The 27863-nt window shown below is 36.9% G+C and overlaps 1 protein-coding gene across 1 annotated transcript in view; it reads left to right on the plus strand.

The window, feature by feature from the left end:
* Positions 1–3856: 3856 nt before the first annotated feature.
* LOC129277324 (major facilitator superfamily domain-containing protein 6-like) overlaps positions 3857–27863 on the plus strand; it is a 52441-nt gene continuing 28434 nt past the window's right edge. Inside the window, exon 1 of the mRNA XM_064110000.1 lies at positions 3857–5097. Coding sequence (XP_063966070.1) covers positions 3857–5097 — 1241 coding nt within the window. The remainder of the gene's footprint in view (positions 5098–27863) is intronic.

Here is a 27863-nt window from a genome sequence, read left to right on the forward strand (position 1 = left end):
TTTCCTGGGCTTTCATGCACGGTCTTCTCATGTCAAATCGCTCTTCTAATATTCAAATTTGAAGCACACTTTGGATCCCAAGTATTATACTTCATTCATTACAGGGGAAATTCACACTGACATAAAGATTATTGTAGAAATAGCAGAAAATAATTAAAATGATACTGGTGGGGTTTTAGGGAATCCATCAAAGATTTAAAAAGCTGTTAGAATTTTACATTTTAACGGTGACGTCATTTGCGAGCAGTTTTTCCCGCATATGGTGTAATAAAAAATATCAATGAAATGTCAATTAAAAAAAAAAAAAAAAAAATGGCTTTATTGTAACATACAAATCATTTCACATCCGCACCTGAAAGATTTTTTTTAGCAATCATGAACCACTGATTAAAATATTGAAAAGTATACATTTTGGTGCATTAAATACGGGGCAGCTGCTAGTATATGACGTCACAGATCATAAAAACTCAAACTTCTAATAACTATCTTAATCTTTGATGGGCTTGCCGCAAACTTTCACCAATATATTTTTCTGCTAATTTTACAGTAAACCATTTGTCAGGGTGAATTTCCCCTTCAAAACAGGTCGATAGAATGGTACCTAAGAAACACCTAAAAATTCAAATCCCTGATTCGCTACACATTTCAAAATTAATGCGGTAACCGTTACCATAGAAACTAGGTTAGGAACCTGACATCCACTTGGACTAGGTGCAATGAGGTATTGCTCTGAAAAACTGAACACTAGTTGCTATTATTATATCATTTACATTAAACTATATACGTATCATATCAATATCTATTCGGATCCATTATGATGTTGAAATATGAAAAATTGCTTTTATTGCAGAACGTTTTGTTATTTATCTGTTATCCAAGTTATGCCAGTGGTTCAAAGAAATCCCGAACTTGTCTATTTCAGTGTGTTAATGGTAGCGCACATTGGTCTTTACATTAAAATTTGTTGGTTATGTATGGGATGAAGTGCTGTTCTACTATACGAACTGGCCAAGATAAATACTTTCATCAATCACTAATTGAAATTATTTTGGCATGAAATAGTTTGAGTTTGATCATATCAACGATAAAGTATAGACCTAAAATGATGACAGAAAAATCCATATAATATCTTTACCTCTGCCATTTTTACCTCTGCCATTTTTACCTCTGCCATTATTACCTCTGCCATTTTTACCCGGCACCATCACAACAATCCTCCATATTTTTCATATCTGTATTCATTTATTTCTTACACACCACAAACGACCAATCAATTTCTGATTCAATATTCTCCCTGTCATGCCTGTGCATGCCACACTTTTATATTTTCTGTTTGACTGATCTCATAGAAAGTGACATCTTTATCATCTTCCGAGCATTGTTTGATGGAATCAAGAATATCATTTGCATTTTATATGAGAAAAATCCACCCACTTCGCTGTAATTACATTTGTAGTCGGGCTATATCTGTCAGGTTATCGTTTTTGTGTAAGATCCAAGTTTTCTCTGGGGCATGTACTTTCACGACTATCTGACTATGGAGAAATTCGCCGACAATTATTGCTCGTCTGAATGCACAGGTTTTAATCACATTGAAATTTGTAAAAAAATAAATAATCATTTTATGGAATGTGTACATATTATATCACATGACATAATGAGGGAGTTGTTCGCATGTGACGTCACAAAATATTAAACTGAAAAATTCAGAACTCTGTTATCGTTTGATGGATGGTCGTCAGACCTTTATCAATATCCATCCCTTACGCCGAGGTGAACCTTTTCTTCAAAGTATAAATTTAATTTTTATGGAACATAATATAGTGTCATCATAATAATAATGACCCCAATAAAGCAACACATACTTGCTATTTCGTCCTCAAGTTGGTCCTTACCATTCTTACAACTATTTGGTTAAATTCATATAACTTTGTAATGGTTTAGTGGAAGTTCACCCTGGTAAGTGGGTTTTACCAAAAGCAGAAAAATAAAGAAAATATTGTTGAAAGTTTGATGAAAATCCATCGAAGAATAAGAAAATTGCGATCATTCATTTTTTTCAATATGTGACGTCATAATGCCAGCAGCTCTCAAAAATATAATTGTAATATAAATTACATAAATCAAGTTTTCAACGGAACATGATGAACAAATATTGGGGTATATACTAATTTGTCTGATGATAACCCAAAACACAAATAAAATCACTTTCAAAATTTTGAGAAAATTTCGTTTCGTTCTAAACTCTATTCATTTGTATAACCAACTTGTTAGGAGATAATTTCTCACAATAGTCCCAACTACTCGATCACATAGCATCTGATGGATAACAAGAATACAAATAACAGTTATGGTACTACTACTTCTAATAATAATAATAATGATGAAATAATAACAATAATAATAATAATGATAATAATGATAATGACAATAATAATGAATATTGTAAGGATAATGACATACACATTTCTTGTTTTAAAAATACGAATAATCATCACATATAGGTAAAATCATTATGAGAATCATCTTTCAACATGAACGCCATGACTTCTGCACGGTGAAGAATAATAAGATTGTTTGTCTATTTTACATGTATTGTTCATCATTTTTGTATGTTCTCACATGTGTTTCATTTATGTTTGTAATGCGGATGGAAATCACATTTCCATGATCTTGGACTACAATAGATATGAACTCATGGGCCCGTATTCTGAAGTCGGGATTAATTTAAACTCAGGTTTTAAGTTGCCGTTTAACTATGGAAAGCCAGTTGTTACATAAATCTCTAACAGTAGAGGTTCAATGTATCGGCTAATTTGACTCCCAAAAAATTATTAACTGCCCGGGAAGGATAAGTATGACCAATAAAGAATTAGTAAACAGCATAGTAAACATGAGAAGCAATCACTGTAAACAAATTTTGAAACGTTTTGCTTCCTATAATTTTAGGACAGAGTTAGACCATGGTCTAAGTTAAACCCGACTTCAGAATACGGGCCATGAACTTTATATCACACTGCATACATGACACAAGGAGCATCTGCTCGTCTGTGACGTCACCAAATTTTAAACTAAAAAATTCATAACTCTTTCGGATGGTCGTCAAATCTTCATCAATATCTTTCTCTCATGTTCCGCTTTTATCAATGCCATTTTGACGTCATGGTAAACTTTGCGTTAAAAGTAAGAATTCCATTTAAACATGTAATAAAGAATAGGTCGACATACTGATAAATGTCCCCAAGAAAGAAATAGATATGCTCGTTATTTCAACTAGCTTCGGATTCATCTTGATCCCTATCATTCTTAGCATTTTGGGTTAAATTCCCCTTTAACATTAACATACTGGTGAAGAAGATGATGGCATGAGCCTGAACTTGATCTATCAACGGGCATTTTCTGAAGATAAAATAATGATAAACCCGAACCTCATCGCCATCGGAAATACGACATCTACTATAATACAAACTGAACGTGACAGAATGACAAATATGAATTTGATTATGATAGATAATCAGAGCCGGCATGTATCGAAATGTGAATCTCCGAGACACGGCCATCCTAAAAGAATGCAATTCTACCGGCATGCTGAAATCTGCGTTTAACAGCGAAACGTCATTGGACAGTTGTCACCAAACAATTGACCAATGAACTTTGAGCACACGCCGGTATTTCACCTGATCGCATCGCACACTGAGCACAGGTGATCGGGTATATTCTCGGTGGTGAAAACTTTATACGGGATTTGGGACGGCACGATCAACGGTGCATATCATCTTTTAGATAGCAGTGGTAACAATGAAATAGAACTGTTTTGAAAAGAGCGAAATACCTTTTTGTAATAATCTACTTGAGCATGAATTCACGGGTTGGTATGAACGAGAGGACCGAAAGGCGCATACTCACTGGGAACGATTATATCGCTTCGAGTGGAGAGGAGGTTTCATTATTGAACAAGTCAAGAGAAGAGACAGAACCTCTTGAGGAGAATAGGCGGAGTTGGTGTGGATTCATACTTCGGAAGAATTATCTCTCGCTTGATAACGACGAAATGAAGGTGAACTCAGAAAAGAAGATGCGCTCGCCCGCGAGGCGCTTTGCGATCAACCAAACCATGTTGCCGTATAAGATGTTTTATTTCCTGTCCGATGGGGCATCTTCATGTATTGCTCCGTATCGCTCGCTCTACCTTAAACAACTTGGGTTGGGACCGAGTCGCATTGGAGTTGTGGCAGCCATGAAGCCTCTCGCAACATTTCTCTCCAATGCCATGATCGGGTTCTTGGCGGATCGGTACGGATGGCGGAAGGCGATCATGCTGACGAGTTTGTTGATTTGGATCGGGAGTCTCCTTGCCTTTGGGTTTCTTCCACCAGCTTCTGAGGTATCCAGACCAGTGGCCGTGGAGCAGCTGAAGGACATGATCTCCCAATTCAACTACACTGACCTGGCTGAAGAGGAACTGTTACTGAGGGGAGTACGTTCGACTGAACATAGATTTCAGACTCACAGAGAACTCCAACTACGGTTTAACGAACGATTGAACCGCCTTCGTTGCTTGGTGATGAACTGCACGACGGACGGGATGCCGTTCGATTCCTTACCACATCACGGGAAAGATTATCGATTGGCGAAGAAGATGTTTGATCCATCAAGGGGCAGGCATGATGGACATCGCATGCATGTCTCGTCAACTGAATCGCCCTTGTCAACGACGACGTCTGGAAGAACCAACCACTTGGAAATCTTATTAGGAATGGATATTATAGATAACCTTGATGCATCAAACAACTTAAGCGAATGGAGCAATCTCGTCCACGACGCCCTCGGTGGCGCCGAACCCTTCACGGAGTTTCCGCTGACCTCGAATATGGTCATCAAGCTCTCTTCCGACCGCAGCTGGCTTTTCGACCAGCGGGAGCTCTTCCGGCTCTTCCTCATCATCCTCGTCATCACAAACATCATCTACATCTCACTAGGATCATTCATGAGACTCGCTGATACTGCGACCCTCAGTGCTCTCGCTAACGATCCGGCAAGCGAAGTGTCGGACTACGGCTGGCATCGCTCCTTCGGCGGACTAGGATGGGCCATCTGGTAAGTCACTCTTTTTTATTTTTTCCTTTGAATTCGATAAATCAGTCGTTATAAATGACTAACTAACCTTGTAAAAAAATATTATGTAAATTGTTCAAAGCTTTGTAATATTGGGACTTGTATAACACCTAATTCATGTTATTGAGAATGTGTTATTCTTTTTAATTAGTAATGGCTTACAACAGACGATGACGTGTTCTTCTTAGGAATGACATTAACATCGATGGAGATGATGATGTTGACGATGATGAAGATGACGATGATGATGATGACGACGATGACAACGATGATGATGATGGTGATGATGATGGTGATGATGATGACGGTGATGATGATGATTATGAATTCAGCACAAATCAAAATGGTGCCTTGCTTATTTCAAGATTTCATTATTAGATATGTACAAACTCAAATCATGTAAACTATGCGATATATACACTCTAGCGCAATGAATTGCTCTCGGAAAAATAATACATAATATATAGCGAAAATAGAGAAAGACGTGCAATCGTTAAGGTTTTAAAACGAAACGCGGCATGAATTTTTTTACTTGGGTTTTTTTAGCAACTGCCTCATGTCACTCAATTTGAGATATCTGCTATATTAAATCAAAGTATTGGTTATAGAGCAATTATCTGTACAAACCGACTTCAGTATGTAACGAATCAAGGATGCCCTTCGGATGGAAGTCCGGCACCGCCGGTGAGCTGTGTAGACAGTGGATTCCGGACCGGAGAAGGCAAAGAAAAAGAAGACGAATAATAGATTGGATTCATGTTTCATTTTATGAGAGGTGTCGTGGTGTATTGGTTCAGACACCTGACTCTTAAGCCGATGGTCAAGTGTTCACATCCCACCTGGCGCTAGTGTCCTTTGGCAAGGCACTTATCTACGTTTGTCACGGATCGTGTGGTCCAGTGGTTAGAGCATTGTACTCATAATCGCAAGGTTGTGAGTTCGAATCCCAACTCTGCCATTGTCTTCACTTTGATAAAAAGGCCCGAATTTCTGTCGTCTATAAGGTCAGCTACTATGACTGATTAACCTAGACCGAAAATGTATCCTACGTAAGTGGTTACATACCAGCTTGGCTTTTACCAGCAAAAATGCTGTCCTGCCGATTTACTATGGGAGTTAAATGGGTAACCGGTAGTACTTGAACGTCAATGTAATTAGATGTGGTCATGGTGGTGAGAAGAAGAAGAGGAGGAAGATGATAAAGAAGAAGATGATGAAGAAGAAGAAGAAGAAGAAGAAAAGAAAGAGGAGGAGGAAGTGAAGAAGGAGAAGAAAAAGAAGAAGAAAAGAAGAAGAGTAGGCCTATAAAAGAACAACAAGAAGATGAATGCTAGCTAAGTAACCTAGGTGACTGTTTAGAGCGGGTAGTGCGAACTACTGACCTAGATATTAATTTATGACTTCCCGAATCATCATAATACTTATAGGAGGTGTCAGGCGCACGCAATTCCTCATACTTGAAAAGCCACAGTCAGATCACTTCGTCTTTAAATGACTCACAAAATAAATCCTCAATATAAATTATATTGTATTTATCCTGGTAAAGTACTGTATACAATGATATGAATACTGAGCAATCATTTTGTTCGTGACATCAATGAGTTCAGGATGTGTTTCCGTAAAACATGCAACTGTAAATGACTTGTGTACAACAATGTACACATATAAATTCCTCTCGAATTGAAAGAAAGAATTTTAGTCCATGAACTTTACACATGTGAGCCCTTTGGCGGTAGCATATTTGGAGAGACAGATATAATAATTCCATTAAATCATCTCATGAATGGCGTGAAATTGCCTTGGCATTCATGAAAGGGGTTCGCAGTACTGTCAATGCACAACAGCAGGAATGGACTTTGACAGGAGTGTTTCACGAAACGGTAGTGAAGTCGTTAATGAATTCACAAACAACTATACGATTAACGGGATTAATTGTGACTTTGAGCACAATTTTTGGTACTTCGCAGACGAGTTGCTTGTAAAGTCACTCGTAACCTAACAAGCTTTACGAAACACCTCTGGGCCTGGTCGCATAAAGACTTGCGATCGGTTCCGATTATAAAGTTCCTGCGGATGCTATAAAATGCAGCTCTGATTTTCACCTAAGGCAAAAGAGTACACTTTAAAAAACAAAACGCAACTTCTTTTTTTGGAACGCGGCGCACCCCTAAGCATGAAATAGGAATTCCCATAAGTTTTTGTCAGTCATAAAATGTAATAAACAATGCGGTATTCTATGTACATACGATTTATCACATTATAAAAAAAATCCCTAATCTTAAAAAAGAGTTGAGGTTACTGATAACTGGTCGTGATTACCTATATACTGCCCCCATAGAGTTAAATACGTACTATAACTCTATGACTGCCCCTTTCTTTTGTGTGCCAGTAACTGAATATAAATTTATCATGACATATTGATATTTGTCATTGAATACGCGTTTTTTTTAAAGCAGAGCAGGGATGAAAGAATTGGTCATAAAATATGTACCGAATTACAAAAAAAAAACCAAACAAAACAAAACACAGCTGTATCAAAGTCGAGATCAAGCCCTTTCCACCCGCATATAAAATAATTTAGTTCTTCAAAATAGAATAGGTCATTTTTAGGTCATAGGTTATATGTTTCAATATGCATTGTGAATCTCAGAAGTAAATCAGTTTTCGTGGAAATAACGTGAATAGCGAGATACTTGCCCCCATAGAGTGCAGAGATGAACCTTGGAATAAAGGTTCAAATTTGATCCTTTTTAAAGTCAAATATTATGCATAGTGTGCAAACGATCATTTCTTGGTGCAAATAATTGTGAAAGGGTGCATTTTGCACCCTTTTCCATGTAGGGTGCAAGATTACCCCCCAAACATGCCAAAAGGTACAAGTGGTTCATTTAGGGTGAACAAATTGTCCTTGTGTTTTTTCCCAACCCTCTATGCTTTTCACAATGCACTTTTTTCCTTAACCCCATGAAATTGGTGGGGCTAGGGGGGGGGGGGGGGTCTTAGCCCCACCAATTTCCCGGGGTTAAGCTTAGCCCACTTCGTTTTCACACTACGTTTTAGCAAAGTGGGCTAGCACGGTAAATATTACCGTACTATCTGGCCCTGCAAAAAAGCAGGGTTAGCTGGCTTATTGCGGTGCTAAGAGATGCAGTGTGAAACGGACTGGGCTAAGGAAAAGTAGGGCTAAGCATTAGCCAATCACAGAAGTCAAAATTGCACGTTAATCGCGCTCTGTATAGTAAAATCACCAATATCCATGAGCTGTGTGAGTATGGGGTTAAGAAAGACAGTGTGAATCCAATAGTATGTGGTTAAGGATAGTCCGGGGTTAAAGATAGTATGGGGTTAAGGAAATGCAGTGTGAAAAGCATACTGATAGATAGGGCTGAATGCTGAGAGCAGGGGAACGTGAAAAGGACATTCTGTACCCGACGCGTCGAGACGTTTTCTTTGGGGAAAGGATGAAAACATAATCAGAGAAAGAGATTGAAACACAATTGGACGAACAAGAAGAAATATTTGTCTTCTAACGATTTCGATCAATGGCAATTTCTAAATTTGTCGATGTGTACACTGACAAACTCATTTTGCTCCGGTAAGCAAATTCAATTAAATGTCATATTTGGAGCGTTGTGGCCCAGTGGAATAGTCTTCCGACTTTGAAACAGAGGGTCGTGGTTTCGAATCCCAGCCATGGCGTAATTTCCTTCAGCAAGAAACTTATCCACATTGTGCTAGACTCAATCCAGGTGAGGTGAATGGGTACTCGGTAGGAAGAAATTCCTTGAATGCTTGAACGCCTAGGCAGCTCAGCTAAACCCGGGGTAATAATAGCAGGGCCCGCTGGTAGAACAGTTTTCGAAACTGAAGCAGCTACCCTGGATAAATATACCTATATTATTATTATTATTATTATTATATTTAATATGCTATCTGTAAGCGTACTGCCCGTGAAAATGCTCTTTGGAAAAAAAATAAAGACCGCATTAACTAAACGATTAAAAAAAAAATGCCCCTATCAACTACGTGCCTCAATCAAATCTATCATTTTGAGATTTGTGTACTCGCAAAGATCTACCCCTTTCACACAATAAACCAATAATGAGGTCTATGTATTTCATGTAAAGATGTGTACATGGTCTGGCTATATTCTCCGTACTACTCAGAGATTATGATATCATTTCGTACATGAATCTATTGATCTTACTGACTGGCAAGGCTTATTATGACTTGTCTGGCTCATTTTTAATTTGCCAAATCTGTCCTCCATTGAAGCATGAAGGGGTACTCCGGGCTGAAAATATTATATCTAAAAAGATAAAGTAATATTCACGGAGCAAAATGCTGAAAATTTCATCAAAATCGGATAACAAATAACGAAATTATTGAATTTAAAAGTTTATCAATATTTTGTGAAAATAGTTATATGCACGTCATCATGAATATGCATTAGGTGGGCTGACGATGTCACATCCCCACTTCCATTTTTATTTTGTTATTACATGAAATCATAATTGTTTCATTTTTCATACATGTGTGAATAATGTGTCTCCTTTATAATGAAATAAGTTGCAGCAATTGAATCAGTTGTCAATCCAATTTTTTGTCAGTTCTTAGTAGAAAAAAATTGAATAAACTTAATGACAAATAATAAAATACCAAAGAATAAATGGGGATATGACATCATCAAGTTTCTCATTGAATATTCATGAAGACATGCCTAGAACGGTTTCATCAGAATAATGCAAATCTTTAAAATGCCATAAGTTTGTTATTCCCAGTCCGATTTTGATCAAATTTCAGTGTTTTGTTTGTCTGATTTTTTTAAATCTGTTTAAATCATATTATTCTCAGCCCGGATCATCCCTTTAACAATTGAAATTGAAATTGAAAAGGTTTTATTGAAATTATTGCACTTTGCAGCCAAAAGGCTGAATTGCGTACAATTTACAGGCATATATACATAGAGTGTACAGATTTAAAAACATCAAACTTGAAATGATGACGAAAATTTAATGCAACTTAATATATTATGTATACTAAAAGGAAAAGATGAAGTAATAAAAAAATACAAACACATGTGGTGGTGGAAGGATGCTTATTGATAAACGTCTTAATTCAAACAATAAAAAACTTAGTTTTAAGCAGGAACAAAAACGAAAGACAGGAGGGTGTCTGGGGACGAGCGAGCAGTCAAGTCCAATGCACAGCTCCAACCAAGGATTGCTAATCCCACAACACCATTCAACCTGAGCAATGGAATTGGTTATTCAAATCCATCGCTCAGGTGGAACTTTGTAGGGTCAGCTAACTTCACCGGAGCTATGTATTAATAGGGCCGACAAACAATCACTCATACCATGCTCCTCATTCATCCAACGACCATAAAGACACTAAGTCAAACAACTGAGTATGCGGGGGGGGGGGGGGGGGGGGGCTGAGTGATCGCTCGTCCCAAGAATCTTTTACTCTCCGGTAGAGATGAGATCGTCCTATAGGAGTCGTTACCCGGGGCAGGAACATCACAATTCCTTCACGTTCCTGAAACCGGTGAAATATTAATGCAAATGACAATACCACACAGAGCTGGATCATTTATGCTGATTGTCATTGTCGGTTTCTAATTCAAAATAATTATGACGAGTCGAATCCATTATTAGACAAGAGTTCAGGCACTTATAACTACTGTTATATCATTTTAAAAACTACATTAAGTCTTCAAAATTATTGTTTGCCTCCACTGACGATCCCCTTGTCACCCCCCCCTCCCCGCTGCCGCCATGCACTCTTGCGCTTTCTGATTATGTTCTTGATCGTGATGTCATCTCTATGTTGTGCCATACAGGATATTTCGACAACATTTTTGGATATTTTTGACATGAAAATAAAAATAATACTTTCTTGATTGAAGGTGATCCTCGAGTAGTACCAAAAGGGAACAAAAAACTCGATTACACATCCTTGTAAAATGTCTGTGTCGTGCGGAACACAAAACACACACCCTCCCCCAAAAAAAATCAAAGAAAGTAAAAGAACAAAAGCATTGAGTCACATTTGGCAAACGAAAGTTCCATGAAATTTTGAAGCAGTTGAAAACATCCGGGACATCAATGACCCCCATAACTCGGTGGAGTATTATAAAAAAAAATGTATATCGGCCCCATGCTAATGTACAGGAAATTATGATAGACAACACTTTTCAACCACTCATCATGAATAATTTCCTTCAAAATCGCCACATTGCTTTAATTCGTTATCCCGAAGTCCAGGGCCGTGTTTCTGTTGTTTCATTGCTTTACATCCACCTACGTAACTTGCCCTTGTACGGTGATACATTATTGCATAATGTAAAAGACGTTCTTTGAATCCGCATCCATCAGCCTTCACACGACGCAACATCATATTAGTTAAGGTGATAGCGGATATAAATTAGAATAAAAAAAACCACACAAATAATTGGCTTAATAATAATAATATGCATCATTTATATAGCGCTTAATACAAATGTTTCTAGGCACGGCTACCCTGATCGGGTGCTCGAGTATTCAAGGAATTTCTTCCTACCGGGTACCCATTTACTACACCTGGATGCATGGAGAGTGGCAAATGTAGATAAAACGCCTTGCCAAATGACGCGAGTGCTGCGGTTGGATTTGAACCCCGGACCTTGTGGTTCGAAGTCCGGAGACTTATCCACTGAGCCACAACACCTCAAGTGTAATACAAAAAGAGTAAAGGTTTCAGCCTTTTTGGGACACCTGTGCGATTGACCATTATGACGTCATTTTTGGATCACACAATGTTGCTAAACATCCAATATTAAACGGAGTTAAAAGGACCCCCAACAAAACTTCGCTCTCGACCTTTAATGTGAAGTTTTGAAATTCGATGATTAGCCAGTAGTTTCGAAGGTTTGCAATCTTCAAGTTGAATAGAAGATTAAAAATACAACTATTTCTCATCCGGCTCATGGTTCTACGTCCAGATCCCCGTAAAGCCCGTCTCACACTATGCGATTCGTTGCGTTCCGAATTTCAAATTAATTATGATAACATTTGATATTCCAACTAATAAAATATTACGGATCAGAGTTCAGAATAATTGTATAGGACTACTGAAATCGAAATTCAATCCAGTTAGAGCCTCCCTGAATGAATAAAAACCAATTCAATGCCAAATCGTAATGACGTCATCATCGGCTGCGACTTGAAGCCGATTTGGACTTTACTCTGACCATATGGCTTGCCGCAAAGTAAAAATATGATTTTGTTTTCCTATTAATATGCCAAACTTTGATTAAAATAATTTTACTTCTTGGAACTTCCATATTTAATGTAAAATGCGATTTCTTGAAAAATCGCGTCGCATCGGATGCATAGTATGAGACGGGCTTTACGCAAAGGTTAGCGATTAATTGCTTATTTGAAAGAACAATTCTGATTGGTTCCTTGTCAGTCTACTGAGCAAAATGCGCATGCAACGGTAATCTTGATTGGCCGTTTCATTTAGCGATTAATCGCTAACCTTTGTGTTAGGGGACCCTGGATTGTCGACGAGCTGCGAGGGTCCCCATTATTCTGCTGTGCAAACCCTTCACTCGAGTAAAATGGTCTGAATATACAGCCTAAAGTCCCCGGCAGTGACTTGTATGTAGAATAGTCTTGTGTGAAAACCCAACGTTCAAGCATCAAGTCAGGGTCATTTGTAGCATGTAGGTCCATGTTTGTAGTTAGCGTGACCACTCTGTGGTTTCCGCGACACTTAAAACATGTAAAGATCCGTGATTTGGTCATCTACTACCCCTGTGGGTCCTCTCGCACGAAAGTTTTAGGGATGAGTCATCGTGTGAACGTAACTAGGCATATAATCTATTGCATATATTACGAAAATACGAGGAAATAAGCAACCGAATTTGCGCCATATTAACCTCATAGTCATACGACGTACTAAGTCGTCGACGTCGTTGTTGATAAAGGGATGGTCCAGGCTGGAAGTATTTATATCTCAATACATATAGAGTAAAATTCACAGAGTAAAATGCTGAAATTTGATCAAAATCGGATAACAAATAACAAAGTTATTGAATTTTAAAGATTTCTTTTCCATTATTCCGGTGAAACATTTCTAGGCATGTCTTCATGAATATCCATTAGTTGGGCTGATGATGGCATATCTCCACTTGTTCTTTTGTTTTTTTATATGAAATTAGGTTTATTAAAAAAGAATTTACCAAGAACTTAAATAATTGAATTGGCAACTAATTAAGTACATTAGTTATTTATTGCCGCAACTTATTTCATCATAATGGAGACACAACATTTACACATGTATGAAAAAATGGAACATTTATGATTTCATGTAATAACATAAGAAAAAGGAAAGTGGGGATGTGACATCACCAGCCCACCTAATGAAAATTCATGACGATGTGCATATAACTATTTTCACAAAATATTGATAAACTTCAAAATTCAATAACTTTGTTATTTGTTATATGATTTTGATGAAATTTTCAGCATTTTCCTCTATTTATTTAGATATAAATATTTTCAGTATTATCTGTAGCCCTATAAACGTCACGAATAAGATGACATCGTTCTGAAACAACTGCAGGAGTTCTCGTCTGCACGCAATATATCTTTATTGGGCCCTTGTATGGCACTAACATCCTGCATGATCTCGTCAACTGGTTAATAAAATTTGTCTTTTTTTAAGTCAATAGAAAAGAGGCTTAACTTTCACTTCTCTTTTCCATGAAATCAGGAATAAATCAATTTAGAGTGCTAATGAATAGTTTCCACGGTTTCTTATTTTTCTCCGAGTAGATTTAGATTTAGATTTATTCATTTATTTCCGTTCAAACAAAAGATATAATCAAAGTAAAGTGTAAATACATGTTCAAAATAATACATACAGTTCTATAACATTTCATAACAAATATTGAAGATAAAATTATCTGAACGGAGGGACTTGCCAAGAAAAGCAGAGCTTGTAAATAAGGCAAGTCCCTAAACATAGTTCCAATACTAATTAACATAACCTATATACAAGAGACGGGTGGAAAACAAAAATAAAATACATAATCTACAAAATACCAAAATAGAGCGTATAAGCGACAACAAAAAGTGGAAAGTAATTTGAATAATTGGAGTGATAACGATAATGATGATAACATTTTTAATATAAATTATAAGAGTGGAAAAGGGAGGCAAAGGAAAGAGAGGGGAGAAAAGGGTGGTGCAAATAAAACTGAAAATAAAAAGAGGAACATGACAGGTGCACAGGTCATAGGACACTGTAGTGACATTATTTAGAATATATATTAGACAAATTTGTTGATAATTAAATGATAGTTGTAAATACGTTTAGTTACAGTTATATATTAGCTTGACTTGTTGATGTGGAGTATTGACAAATTAGCATCTTTTTAAGTTTGCGCTTGAAAATGTTAATGCTTGGTGATTCTTTAAAGTCATTGGGCAGTGAATTCCAATACACTGGTCCAAAAAAGACGAAAGAGTTTTTTGCTAAAAGAGTACGGGTTGGGGGTAGATGATAACAATTACGTTGTCTCGTTGGGTAATCATGTATGGAGGAGTTTTTACAAAACATATTTGAAAAAATTGTGGGGAGATCATTTTTATTTAGTTTATACATAAATTGGGCGAGTTGGAAAAGATATAAATCATTCACTTTAAGAATATTATTTTGGAAAAAAAGGACATCTGTGTGTGATCTGAAATGAGTTTGAAAAATTATTCTAAGGGCCTTCTTCTGCAACAACAGTATCCTTTGTAATTGTGTTTGGATTGCACAACCCCATGCCAAAATGCCATAATTAATGTATGGTAATATTAGTGTATGATATAATGTAAGTAAAGTGTGAGATGGAAGAAAATATTTGAGCTTGTTAATAATTCCGATGTTTCTTGAAATTGTTTTGCATATATTATCAATGTGTGGTTTCCATGATAGCTTATTGTCAATAGTAACACCCAAGAATCTGGTTTGTGATACATTTTCAAGAACGGTGTTATCAAAAATGAGATTGTCAGGTAATGTATGTGTTTTGTTACTAAAAAGCATATAATTTGTCTTTTGTAGGTTAAGTGATAGTTTATTCGCCTTAATCCAGTCAGTTACATGTATGAGTTCAGAGTTTACAATTTTTACAAGTTGATTTGCGTTATCATGAGAAAAGAAAATATTCGAGTCGTCTGCAAACAGTATGAATGTTAGTAAATTTGAACTTTTTTTAATGTCATTGATGTAAGTAATAAAAAGAAGAGGGCCAAGTAAGCTACCCTGAGGTACTCCATAGGTGATAGGAAGAGTAGAAGAAGTAGCGTTGTTAACTGATACGAATTGAGACCTATCTGTTAGGTAACTCCTGAACCACTCCAAGGCCTTCCCCCTAATACCATAAAAAGAAAGAGTAGAGAGAGAGAGAGAGAGTGATTTTTATTGCCATATCGACCGGCCTTTTCCAATATATTTTCGCGCCTCATACAGGAACATCGTTAGTTTTCAATCTTTCTCGTTATATCTTCACCACACTTCACAGAGTAACCTGAAGGTTAAAAATATAATTGATCGGGTTTTTTCGCACAATGAAATAAATACCACTAATAATTAACTTGCAAAGAAGCATTACATTACTAATGAATATTTATTAGCAACATGACCAATCACAGAAAGAAAATGCTGCATATACAAAATGAAGGGGGTGGAGTCAGAAAGGAGGTGTCAGAAAATTGGGGTCATGTTATAGGAACACCCGGCAACGTTATACCAGTCGGTTAACCAGTCGATTAATTATTCGTTTTGTGAATATAATGATTGATTAGAACGTATGAGATATGCGTTCCACATATAGGGTACCCATCGGGTAGGGGCTTGGGGGACACTTGACCTCCAAAAGTACCACCACCGAAAAAAAAAACGAACGACAGAAAATGTGACACAAAAAAAGAGTACAATACGTAATGGTTTTCTTGATGTGATGTTGAAATCAGTCAAAAAATTAGATTCAATTAAAAAAGGTTAGTTTTCCTCACTCGCTTCGCTTCCTCGCGACTATCTATGAATTTTCCCTTCTACACCATGTTATGCCCCTTAAAGTGTTTAATCCACCCTTCTGATATGGTAACCCCCGTAGGGACTCGGCAGGACAGCTTTTTGCTGGTATAATGCCAAGCTGGTATATAACCAATGATCTATGAAACGTTAGTTAATCAGTCATATAGTGGCTGACCATATGTAGACGACAGAAATTACTCTCGGGTCTTTTTATCAAAGTGGAGGCATTAGCAGAACGGGATTCGAACTCACAACCTTACAGTTATGAGTCCAATGCTCTAACCACTAGACCACGAGACCCATTCTGCAGACTATTCCACATGACTCCTGCTCTGAGGAGTCTTGGTTTGGAGTTGATCTGATCCAGTTAAAATTCGATAATCTCACGGAGTAAAATTATGATCAGTTGGCTTATCGGTCAAAAACCTGGAAACAATTACGATTATCCAACTTATTTCTTGAAATAAATCTTAAAATAAAAAGAGCAATCAAAAACTCACGACTCCTTGACGAAGCCAACGAACACATCAATTCATAATGTTGCTGATTTGGGGCTGCAGGGGGATTGAATGAAATGAAATATAACGATCCTATTGCTCTTCGTCCTATTTGCCTAATATAGATAATCTTGAGAACAAATAATTTGATGATCAATGACATGATCTGTTAAAGAAGTCAACGGTTAGCAATGCATGGCTTATTATTCAACGGGGCGATAACCGGATTAACAATGTTATTTCCTAGAATAACAAAATCCTTGACAAATCCCGCAATTCACGATGTTGCTGAAATAAAGTTAAACGACCTAATATTTCTTTGTCAGAATTCTGCAGGTGAAATATTAATGAAAATGAAGTAAAACGATTCAATATTGTTCTTTGTCTTTGGGAAGATGTATATGCTTTGGAAAGTTTTTCTCCATCAGAAATTTCCTCCGGCTTCTGTTAATGAGACATGTGGTGCTAAACATTTAAAAATTGCAAAGGTTTTCGAACAGGGAAACGTTTCGTAAAAACATTTTCATCCAACAATCTTTCAACTTCCATTGGTCTTGAATGGCTGTGAAGCATGGCTCCTTAAAATTGTCGGATGAAATATCCCACTCGCCAGGCCCTAAAGGCTGATACTTACTGGAATTTAAATAATCATCTGCTGTGTAATTTTTTTTTTTCAAATGTGTATCAATTAGATAGGATTATTTATGTGTGGGACCGACCTTTAACGTCACCATCCGAAGGACGTGACCAGTGGAGCATTTAATTTTATTGACATTTTGTTCTCCGAGAAGTTGTCAGATCTGGCAACTTTCCGTGGCTCTGATTGGCTGAGAATTAATGTTACTATGGTAACTGTCGGAAGAAACGCTCCCCATTCAGGGCAATAACCTGGAACGTCTTCATCAACTTATCTTACGTAGCCAGGATTACAGGCGCACGCCCCAACTCCCAACGTTGGGAATTGGGAATCGAGTCAAGATTTGTCATTTCCTATCACAGGTGACATTTTCCTTTCTTTGTGAAAATGAAAATGCTCGTGTCCAACGTCCAAAGAAGGTCAAGTATAAATCATGTTTACAGTTACATCCTTTTTGGAGATTATTAGAATGATATATTCATCCCTAAGGTTATTGCCATTTTTTTCAGTCATTGGCCAAGTTGCGTTCCTGGAGTACTATTGGACTTACGAAAAGACCAAAATCAATCACAAGCTTGTTATCAAGTTCCAAGTAGTTTTTGACACCAGGGACTTATTCCAATCCCGTAGCACAGGCGTGCCAAGAATAAAAATTGGTATATATTAAAGTTGATTTTAGAGGATAGAGCGTGCTATCAAACATTATCCAAAGCATAAGCATGGTCAACCAACCATGGCGGCTTGAGATGAACGAAGAAGATTTCTTATTCAGAAGCTGAATTTTAGAAATAAGTAGTGGATGTATTTATTGCTCCAATATTACGATTAGATTAACACATATCACATCACAAGACGCTGCAGTATAATTCATATCAAAATCTGCAGTTATGCGATAATCTCTTAAATAAAAAATGCTATCGCTTGTATTGCCGCATGATGATTTAAAAGTTAATCACCTCGTGAGTCAGTCGTAAAATTATACAACCATTGCACACCTACTCAGTTGAAGTTCCTACTTTTTTAAATAGACCCACCACAATCCTCCTTTTTCTATACGAGGGAGTAATATTACGTAACATAGTGTATTAAAGATCTTGAAAGTGACGAAATAATTGTTATAAAGCGAAAGGGAAAGGCCTGGTCCCACTGAACTGGCCGACGGACACAAAACGTACTCAAAACGGATACAGCGGACAAGCAAAATTTCCTACCTGGCAGTCGAAGGTCAAGCTTTAAGAAACTTTATGACGATCCGTAAGATTTCCACATTCCTGTGGTTAAAACTTAAGGTGACGGCTTTGTTCGGAAAAGTGGCAGAAATGTTGTCTTATATCAATAAATGACACAACATATGCAATTGAATGACCGGATAGCTGTCCTTCTCTTCTTTTTGTAATACTTATAGATTACACATTATTAACAAGACTAATATGGAGTTTAAAGGACAAGTTCACCCCAACAAAAAGTTGATTTGAATAAAAGGAGAAAAATTCATCAAGCGTAACACTGAATCAAAATCGGATGGAAAATAAGAAAGTAAAGTAATGGAATTTTAAAGTGTTGTCTTAATTTCACAAACTGTTATATGCACACCCTGGTCAGTATGCAAATGAGCAAATGAGCAGAATGACGTCACCCACCTACTATTTCTTTTGTGTTTTATTATATGAAATATGAAAAATTAGAATTTTATCCTCATTGTCATGCGAAACAAAAGTTTATTCCTCCCTGAACACGTGGAACCACCATTATTTCAACAGTTTATTGTAAAGTCAAGTTGGTCCTTATTGACAAATCCGTAGAAATTTCAACATATAATTCAAACAATGAAAAACAAAAGAAATATGTGAGAGACACCATTGACTCTCTCATTTGCATATCACTGAGTTGTGCATATGACTGTTTTGTGAAAAATAAGCGAAACTTTAAAAGAAATGTCCTAACTTTCTTATTTTACAACTGATCTTGTTGAAATTTTCAGTCTTATGCTTGTTTGATTTTTCTATATCGGTTCAAATCAACATTTTGTGGGATGGGCTTGACCTACTGGCGGTTTTAGACCAACATTGAAGAACCTATAAAAACTATGACAATCCGTAAGATTTGCACATTCCTTTGGTTAAGGTGATGGGTTTCTTCAGAAAAGTAGCAGAAATGTTTCCTATTAATCAATAAACGACACAAAATATACCACTGAATGACCGCATAGCTGCCCCCTGCGTGTTTACACACTTAGATTATACATTGTTAGCAACTGACCACGAGACTAAACGGATTGGCGGCGTCTGTAGGTTTGGCATGTCCATGATAGATTGTCTACTCTTTTACATTATTTCCTAGACTTGATTCATCTACTTGACCATAATGGGACAGTCCCACCTACGCAACCGACTACAATTTGGCCGATGGTATGTCATTGGGGATGACGTACAAGCTTTGATCGGTCTAGAGTCGGTTTCCTCGGCGTGATGCTTTATTGAACTACAATCCGAGCTCGGATTACTTTCAAGTTCTTTGTTTCCATGCACAATGAAAGATTTGGAACGCTGACTGAGAACCAAGAAGTTTCTCATTTTAAATTTCCTTGTGAATACCATGGATCCTATGATCCGTATGTATACTAACAGATAGTAACAGAATAGACAGATCAGTTGGATCGTTTTATTTCTGCACCGTTTCTCACCGTCCGTAGAGAAAAAGCGGTATGTAACCCCTTATCCGCCGTATGCCGGGCCGTATGTAACTCCCGTATCACCCAAGTTTTTACTCTCATGGGGCGTTGCAAGAACCATCGTTTGATCGCAAATATAGCGACGCAAATTGGCGATTGATTTTTTGTTTAAAGGTTGTTTTTATCGTCCTCTCTGGCATGGGCGGAAATCCCAGGGGGACAGGGGGGACGTTTCCCCCTACCAAAAATAGTAGGGGGGACACAATATAAAATGTCCCCCCTACTATTTTTGTCTTTTATGATGGAGAAAAATACATCACTTCACATTCGAAATAATACATGTATTTTGGAGTAAAAAAACTTTTTTTTTGCTTGTCAAATTTCGTTTGGGTTAAAATGACCCTACATTTACATTTTGGGTGATAACCTTTTTTTTTTTTTGGGGGGGGGGGGGCTTGTCAAATTTTCCAGGCCCTGGTCCCCCTACCTTTGGTGGCAGATTTCCGCCCATGCTCTCTGGCAAGACTTCCATATGTCCCCTCCACTAAAATTGGAAAAAAAAATATGGAGAAGGTTTAACAAGAATTATCTAACGTATATCTAAGAGATTTAAGAAGGAAAAGTTGGATACATACCAAAACATGGCTTTATTTCGTCAAAATTTAGAGTGTGTGTAATTCCCAATGGCATCAGTATATTTAGTCAGAAACATGAATACCCAATATTCTTGGAGAGTAGACTAGTCGTTATATCGGTTGATAACCATTATGAAACCCAAGGCTTTCAAACAATACCTTCTAGCTCAGTGAGTAAGGCGACAGACTGGAGATGCCTCGTTCTGCAGCGAGAGGTTCGAATCCAAGTTCCAACCGGAAGTAAGAAGAAAAAAGAAGAAAACGAGATAGACTAGACCCATTCTGGAAAAAGAGGCCTATATAAACTTTAAGAAGCATTTTGGGGTAAAAGTTGAAATCGGGACTATTTCACACAATTCAAATATGCTGAATCTGATAAGATCGGTTCCCAAGCTAATTTCTCATGTTTTGACCACCTAATTTGCATAAACAAAATGGCTGCCAAATTGACAATTCAGAATATTATTTCGACAATGTTCTTTAATTATATTCGCTTTCACAGACATGAATACTGCAAAATCCTGCATACATACGTGTACCTTTGGGGAAAACTTGTTATTTTTGTTTGCGGCTAATTAATTATGCAAATTTATGCATATTTTGGATCATTATGCTATAATTTGATAATTTCAGCTCAAATGTTAATATTTTTGGTACAAATAGCATTTACATCATTATAAATAATTGTACGGCCCTTAGAATATAATATCACAGTGAATAATAATGTATTTTATCGTTTTTGAATTTCTTATGTATTTCTTTGTATTTGGTACCTTTTGTTTTGTACATGTTTTGTTATGGGATCTGTCAAATTATTTATTATCAATGGCAGAAAATAATTAGCTTCAATGATTCGATTATGTAATCACTTTTTTATTCGCATATATCCATGGGCATAAACAGATTCACCCACTCCCACACCCACATCTGCATACAAAGGTAAACTCCTGTACGGAGGGCCTTCCCATTTAAAAGCACACTGGTGGAGATCCAACGAATTTCATGAACCTATCTGTATTCAAGCGAATGTCACTATTAATTGCTTATATTTTTATTATAAAATGGTATCTTGAATTATGATATCAATCAATTCATTCATATTTACAATTTTAGATGATGAATTATTAAATCTAATCATAACAGTACTGTAATTCTCAACTCCTAATAGTCAATCAGTTGCATTATGATATCCTTTGGAGTAGTTATGTTCCCGCCCAATAGAATCTGATCACACATACATGTATATATATTTAGTGTGTTTTTCTTCAGCAAAATGAAGTGAAAACCGTCTGCTGAAAATGTGATGTCCTGTATTTTTCTCCATTACGCTTGTCAAATTGTCCCAATATTGAAAAAAAATTCTCAGAACTGATCCCACATATAATCCATCTAATTTCTCAGTTTGCCTATCAATATTAAACCGTTTTCCGTGTTTTAAAAGCCAGACTGTGATGTTCTAAAGTTCCACAACGAATAAGTCACTGCATATCCTTTTAATAACAATTTTCATCATTAGACTTCATTAACGGATTACATGTGCATCTCCATAATATATCTTTTCCAATGCAGTACTGCACCTGTCCTATCAAGGATTGCCGCTTCATCCAACTTAGAGGCATCCAGCTTCCCCCAGCTTGATATACACCTTTACCTTCGGGGTGTTGAATGATCAATGTCAGTTATCATCGATTTGGTGTTCCATTGGATGGCTTGATTGATAGGGCAGCCTCATATTATAAAAGTCATTTCTAATTGTTGAAATCAAACCAATTTAGTACAAGTATTCTGCGGAGGCAGTTCGTATCGAATTCATCTTGTTTGTGTTCTTGAGATATGTCCGATTCTCATGTCACAGATCCACAGAGAAAACCTAAACTTTTGTCTTGGGAGAGAATCTGCTGTCTAACCAGATCTTGTTTCATGTTTTAAAATGCTCGGAGTGCACCTTTTCAATACCGCAGTGAATTGTGTAATGTCTTCTAGGCCATTTATCGAACTTCTAATATTCACACATCTTCATATCTTCATAAGATAGACTATTTGAAATTGATAATGAAGATATCTTTCAGAGGATGGTGGGTTCCTGGCATGTTTGGCGTTCCTTTAGGTGATTATTAATCCACTTATTTTGATCGGTATTAAACCCAACAGCATCCAATAGCTTACCCAGCTCTGATAGGCTGCATGCGAGTCTGAGATATCACCATCAAAGTCTAGGTCGATAATTTCTTCGATTGTAGAGCCAGGATTTCTCTTTCTATGAGGAAAGCAGTTGCCTAAGTTATGTTTGACTTGTCAACCGGTTTTGATACCAGTGAACATGTCATTCTTCTTGGGAGACTGACAGTCTGTTTTGGAATTGATGATTCTGCACTCCAATGGCAGGTTTCCTCTTACCTTGCCAACAGAGCTGAAGCTGTATTCATCACTGGCATGCAGTCTCCTGTGACTACCCTTTGATATGGAGTTCCTTGGGAGTCTGTCCTTGTCCCCTGTTCTTCAAACTGTACATCACTCCTCTTGGCTCTGTAATGTGGCAACATGGTCTTGGTATACACTTCTATGCTGATGACATCCAGCTGTATACCTCACTTTTGATCCAAAAGGTAACTATACAGAGGTTCGTGCAGCTGCTGTTGTTGGTGCTGCCATTGAGGATTCGATGTTGGATGAAGGTCAACTTCCTGGAGCTTAACGATTAAAAGCGAAGTATCTTGTTCTGTCATCTTCATATATGCGTAATTATTATGACTCCAACTCCAGTCTTAATAGGTGAGGAAGCTATATATCTCCAGTATGCAAGGCTAGATCTCTTGGCGTAGTCTTTGATAGAACAATGAGCATGAAGAAACACACATCACATGTCTGCCAATCTGCATATTACCTGCTCCACAGAATTGATGAGACCAGACATTGTCTTACATGAGGTGGTGCAGAAAATATCATCCATGACCGGATAACCTCTAAACTGGACTTCTGCAACTGTCTCCATGCTGGTTTACCTTCAACAGGCATTTCTAGCACTTTTTAACCATCGACACACTGTGAAAATTTGTTTTGCATTGGGCAGTGACTGGGCTGGAAACCTTGTTTTGCCCATGTTTTAACCATGGAGCTAATCTGTGTTTAGCCCCATGTTTTTATCATTTCCTCTTCTGTATTCAGTATCGTTCGTCAAAGAATCTTCCAAGGCAAGGATTGGATAAAAGCTGTGGTTTTCAGTTATCACTTTGATGGTTGTCTTGGGGAAAATGTATCGTTGCCAAATAAATAAAAAAATCGGTAGTGACCAAAAAACTAGTAAGTGATCCAGTAATACAGACCCTTTGCATTATTACAAATTGTTCTGTGGTTAACTGCCATGATTGCAGTCCTGATGGAGCTGAATCAAAGATATAATTTTGCTACAAGGATAATAACAATGTACTGATACTTGTATCCGATTGATAACTACACTGCGTAAATCATACGTTTAATTGATTATTTGATCTGTTATAAAACATTTTAATATATCTATTTCAAGAAATTTAAGTTCAGCATGATTACAGGTTTTCTAACTTCTAAACTCTTCTTTTCTTACGGGTTCATTGAATTTGGTAATTGTCATGATTATAGGATCAGCATCAATGTTTTTATATTGGGCATGTCTACTATACCTTTCAAGTATATTACTTTCTATATACAGGTGTGGGTGTGGGAGCATGTGTGTGTATTTTTTCCTGAGTACAATTAACAGTTGTGGCAAAAGAAGTTTATCGAATGATTCAATCATTGAAGCTTAATATTTGTCTGCCATTGATATTAGTTTTTTAAAGATCTCATATCAAACATATACAAAGCAAATGGCAGAAAATACAAGAACACAAAAGAAATATCAAAGAACAATAAAATACATATAAAAATTGACTTGATTATTATATTTAAGGGCCAAACAATTATCATAATGATACAAATGCTATTTGTACCCAAAATAATAAACATTTTAGGTGTAATTATCAAATCATAGCATAATATTGCAAAATATGCATAAATTTGCATGATTAATTAGTCGCAAACAGAAATACCAAATTTTCCCAAATGGTACATGTTAAGTATGCAGGATTTTGCAGTATCCATATCGGTGAAAGCGAATATTATAAAAGAATATTGTAGAAATAAGATTATAAATTGTCAATTTGGCAGCCATTTTGTTTATGCAAATTAGGTGGTCAAAACATGAAAAATTGGCTTGGGAACCGGTCTTATCAGATTCAGCACATTCAAATTAGGTGAAATTGACCGGTTCCCAACTTTTACCCCAAAATGCTCCTTGAATTCAAGTTCTCCCCATATTGGTCTTGTCTAAGAAGTCTTTCCGATTTCTTCAAATCAAAATACACATTCACATTCTATAATCAGGTTTTACAAATTATTAGAAACACGATTATAAATTATACAATAAATCCATATCTCATATAATTATACAAATTCTACATCAAACTTCAAAGATATTGGAAATTAATGCGTTTCAACAAATGCAAAATGAAATTAACAAGATGTCTGAGAAATGGTGGTAAAACACGTGGTAATTCCTTAAAGCTAGAGAAAAGATATTCGCGTCTTGATGTACGTAAGTTTTTCTTTGCAAACCGAGTTATAGATGTGTGGAACAGTCTCACAGAAGATGTAGTTACTGATTGTTCAGTGATTGCATTTAAGAATAGACTGGATAAGTATTGGGAGAAGATTGCCTAAGATTTTTAGTGATTTTCGATTCTCGTGTGTTTTCATGGAATTTTTGCTGTCTACGATACCCCTGCCATCACCCCTCCCTGCCAACATAAGTAGCGCATCTAATTTTTATCTGAAGGAGAGCAGCAATAGACATTCTACTTTGATCGATGAAGTCCTACAACATCGTTGGAGTATGACAAGAGAGAGAGAAAAAAAAACAATGATAAAAAAATGATTGCTATTTACAGTCGATCGGGGTTGACTGCACATTTGTAGTCGATTTGCAACCAATCAGGAGCGGATCCAGGATTTTCCAAAGGGGGGGGGGGGCAAATTTTTCGGAGGAAAATTTTGACACGCCCCCCCCCAAAAAAAAGAACAAAAAAGGTCTTCTATTTCAAAAGAGGGGGCACACCTCTGTTTTAATGGCATTTTTAAATTACAAATTTTAATTTTACTTCTCAAAAGAGGGGCACGTGCCCCCTTGGCACCCTGGACCCGCGCCTGCAATCAATTGCCACGTAAATTTCTTGCAACGCCCGATTTGCATCGTTTACTTATGTTACATTTAATGGATATACATGATTTAAGCGCTTAACACTTTGCGCTTTAAAAGCGCATAACATTGCTGAGTGAAAATAATAATAGCGGTATATTTACCCAGGGTAGCCACTTCAGTTCCGAAAACTGTTCTCCCAGCGGGCCCTGCTATTATTACCCCGGCTTTAGCTGGGCTGCCTATGCGCTCAAGCATTCAAGGAATTAATCCTGCCGGGTACCCATTCACCTCACCTGGGTCGAGTGCAGCACAGTGTATATAAATTTCTTGCCGAAGGAAATTACGCCATGGCTGGGATTCGAACACACGACCCTCTGTTTCAAAGTCCGGAGACTAATCCACTGGGCCACAACGCTCCACACATAGAGATGTAGAGATGAAGTCCAAAAGGATGCTAATTTGTAGGTCAATGGCCGTCGAGAAATGTAGGTTACTTGCCAAGCAGATGTATCTGCATCGTAAAATAACCACAAAATATATATTAAGTCATATAATTTATGAATATGAATTCGTAAAGTACTCTACACCATTATGAACTTTGACGAGCAATGGTATTTAATTCCTAAAAAATAATCTTACAGATAATCCGCATTAGATATGAACATAACAGGAAGCTTGCTGTTCTGAGATTACGAACTAAAAATAACCGTGTTACAGTCTATAAGTCTGTCTATGCAGTACATATTGTATCCAGAAATAGCAACACTCTTCATTTAAATAAAAAAAAAGGAGAAATAACATTACCCCGTGTATTACACCCCAGTCAACACTTTGGCATCGGATCCTACAGCGGAGGAATGGCGCCTCTTCTCATTCTGACAATTTGTACTTCTTTGGTTTCTTCCTATTTTCAGTTTTTTCTCACCGCGCAAAAACATCGACTCTGGATCCTTTTTTTAAATATTCTTTCTTTCTTTCTTCCTTCCTTCCTTCCTTTCTTTCTTTCTTTCTTTCTTTCTTTCTTTCTTTCTTTCTTTCTTTCTTTCTTTCTTTCTTTCTTTCTTTCTTTCTTTCTTTCTTTCTTTCTTTCTTTCTTTCTTTCTTTCTTTCTTTCTTTCTTTCTTTCTTTCCTTTATTTCCCCATTTTCTCTCCTTTCTTTCCTTATCTTTTTTTTTTGCGCCCTGAAAGTAGCGTCCCGAGATACACTGCATCTTTAACCACTTAGATAATCTCCACCCAATCGGGTCCAGTCACTTGAGATTCGTTGTTTAGAAATCGTATAAAGATCATTAAAGATCAATGGAACATAAGGGGATTCGACTAATCATTTAGAAGGAGATTTTCTGCTTCTTCACGCAGTGCTAGCTCAAGCAAAGATGAATAGGATCTGAAAGCGGAAGAGACAAGAATAGAAAAGACGCTATATCTTTCATATGTAGTTCATACGACAATATTTGGGTCATTTTATGCCAATTATATGTTTTCAAGTGAAAAAAAATTGAATATTGCTGTATAAGATGTATAATTGAATATATATTGTAGATGTTTTATAGCGAAATTCATAAACGAGAAACAAAGAAACGGGACGACATTCATCTCTGCTAGAAGTCCTTCAGCAGGGCAGATGGTGTGAGAGAGAAAATGAGTGACTCATTCCCCTTATCTCATTACGATATAATTTCATATCATTTTACATGTTCATGTACCATGCTTACAGTGCAGTTATTGATAAAAAGGGGTTCTTCAAGGAACTTGTACGTGTTTGTTTAAAATTCAACCTAAATTACAAAAAAATAGAAATGATGTTACACTTTAAAAAAATGACAACTGTCTTGATGTAATATCTGCACTCTTACATGAAGACATGTGATACAATGTACATGTGCATTTTTCTTTTTCTTCCAAAGTTGTCATGCAGCCAAGCTAAGCTCATAGTGGCAACCCCTGCAACCTTTTACATCGATGTGTCATTAAAAATACAACCTTATTCATTGTCTTGCTTGTAATTAGAGATGC

Source organism: Lytechinus pictus, chromosome 15, assembly GCF_037042905.1.
Source record: "Lytechinus pictus isolate F3 Inbred chromosome 15, Lp3.0, whole genome shotgun sequence".
NCBI classification, from domain to species: domain Eukaryota; kingdom Metazoa; phylum Echinodermata; class Echinoidea; order Temnopleuroida; family Toxopneustidae; genus Lytechinus; species Lytechinus pictus.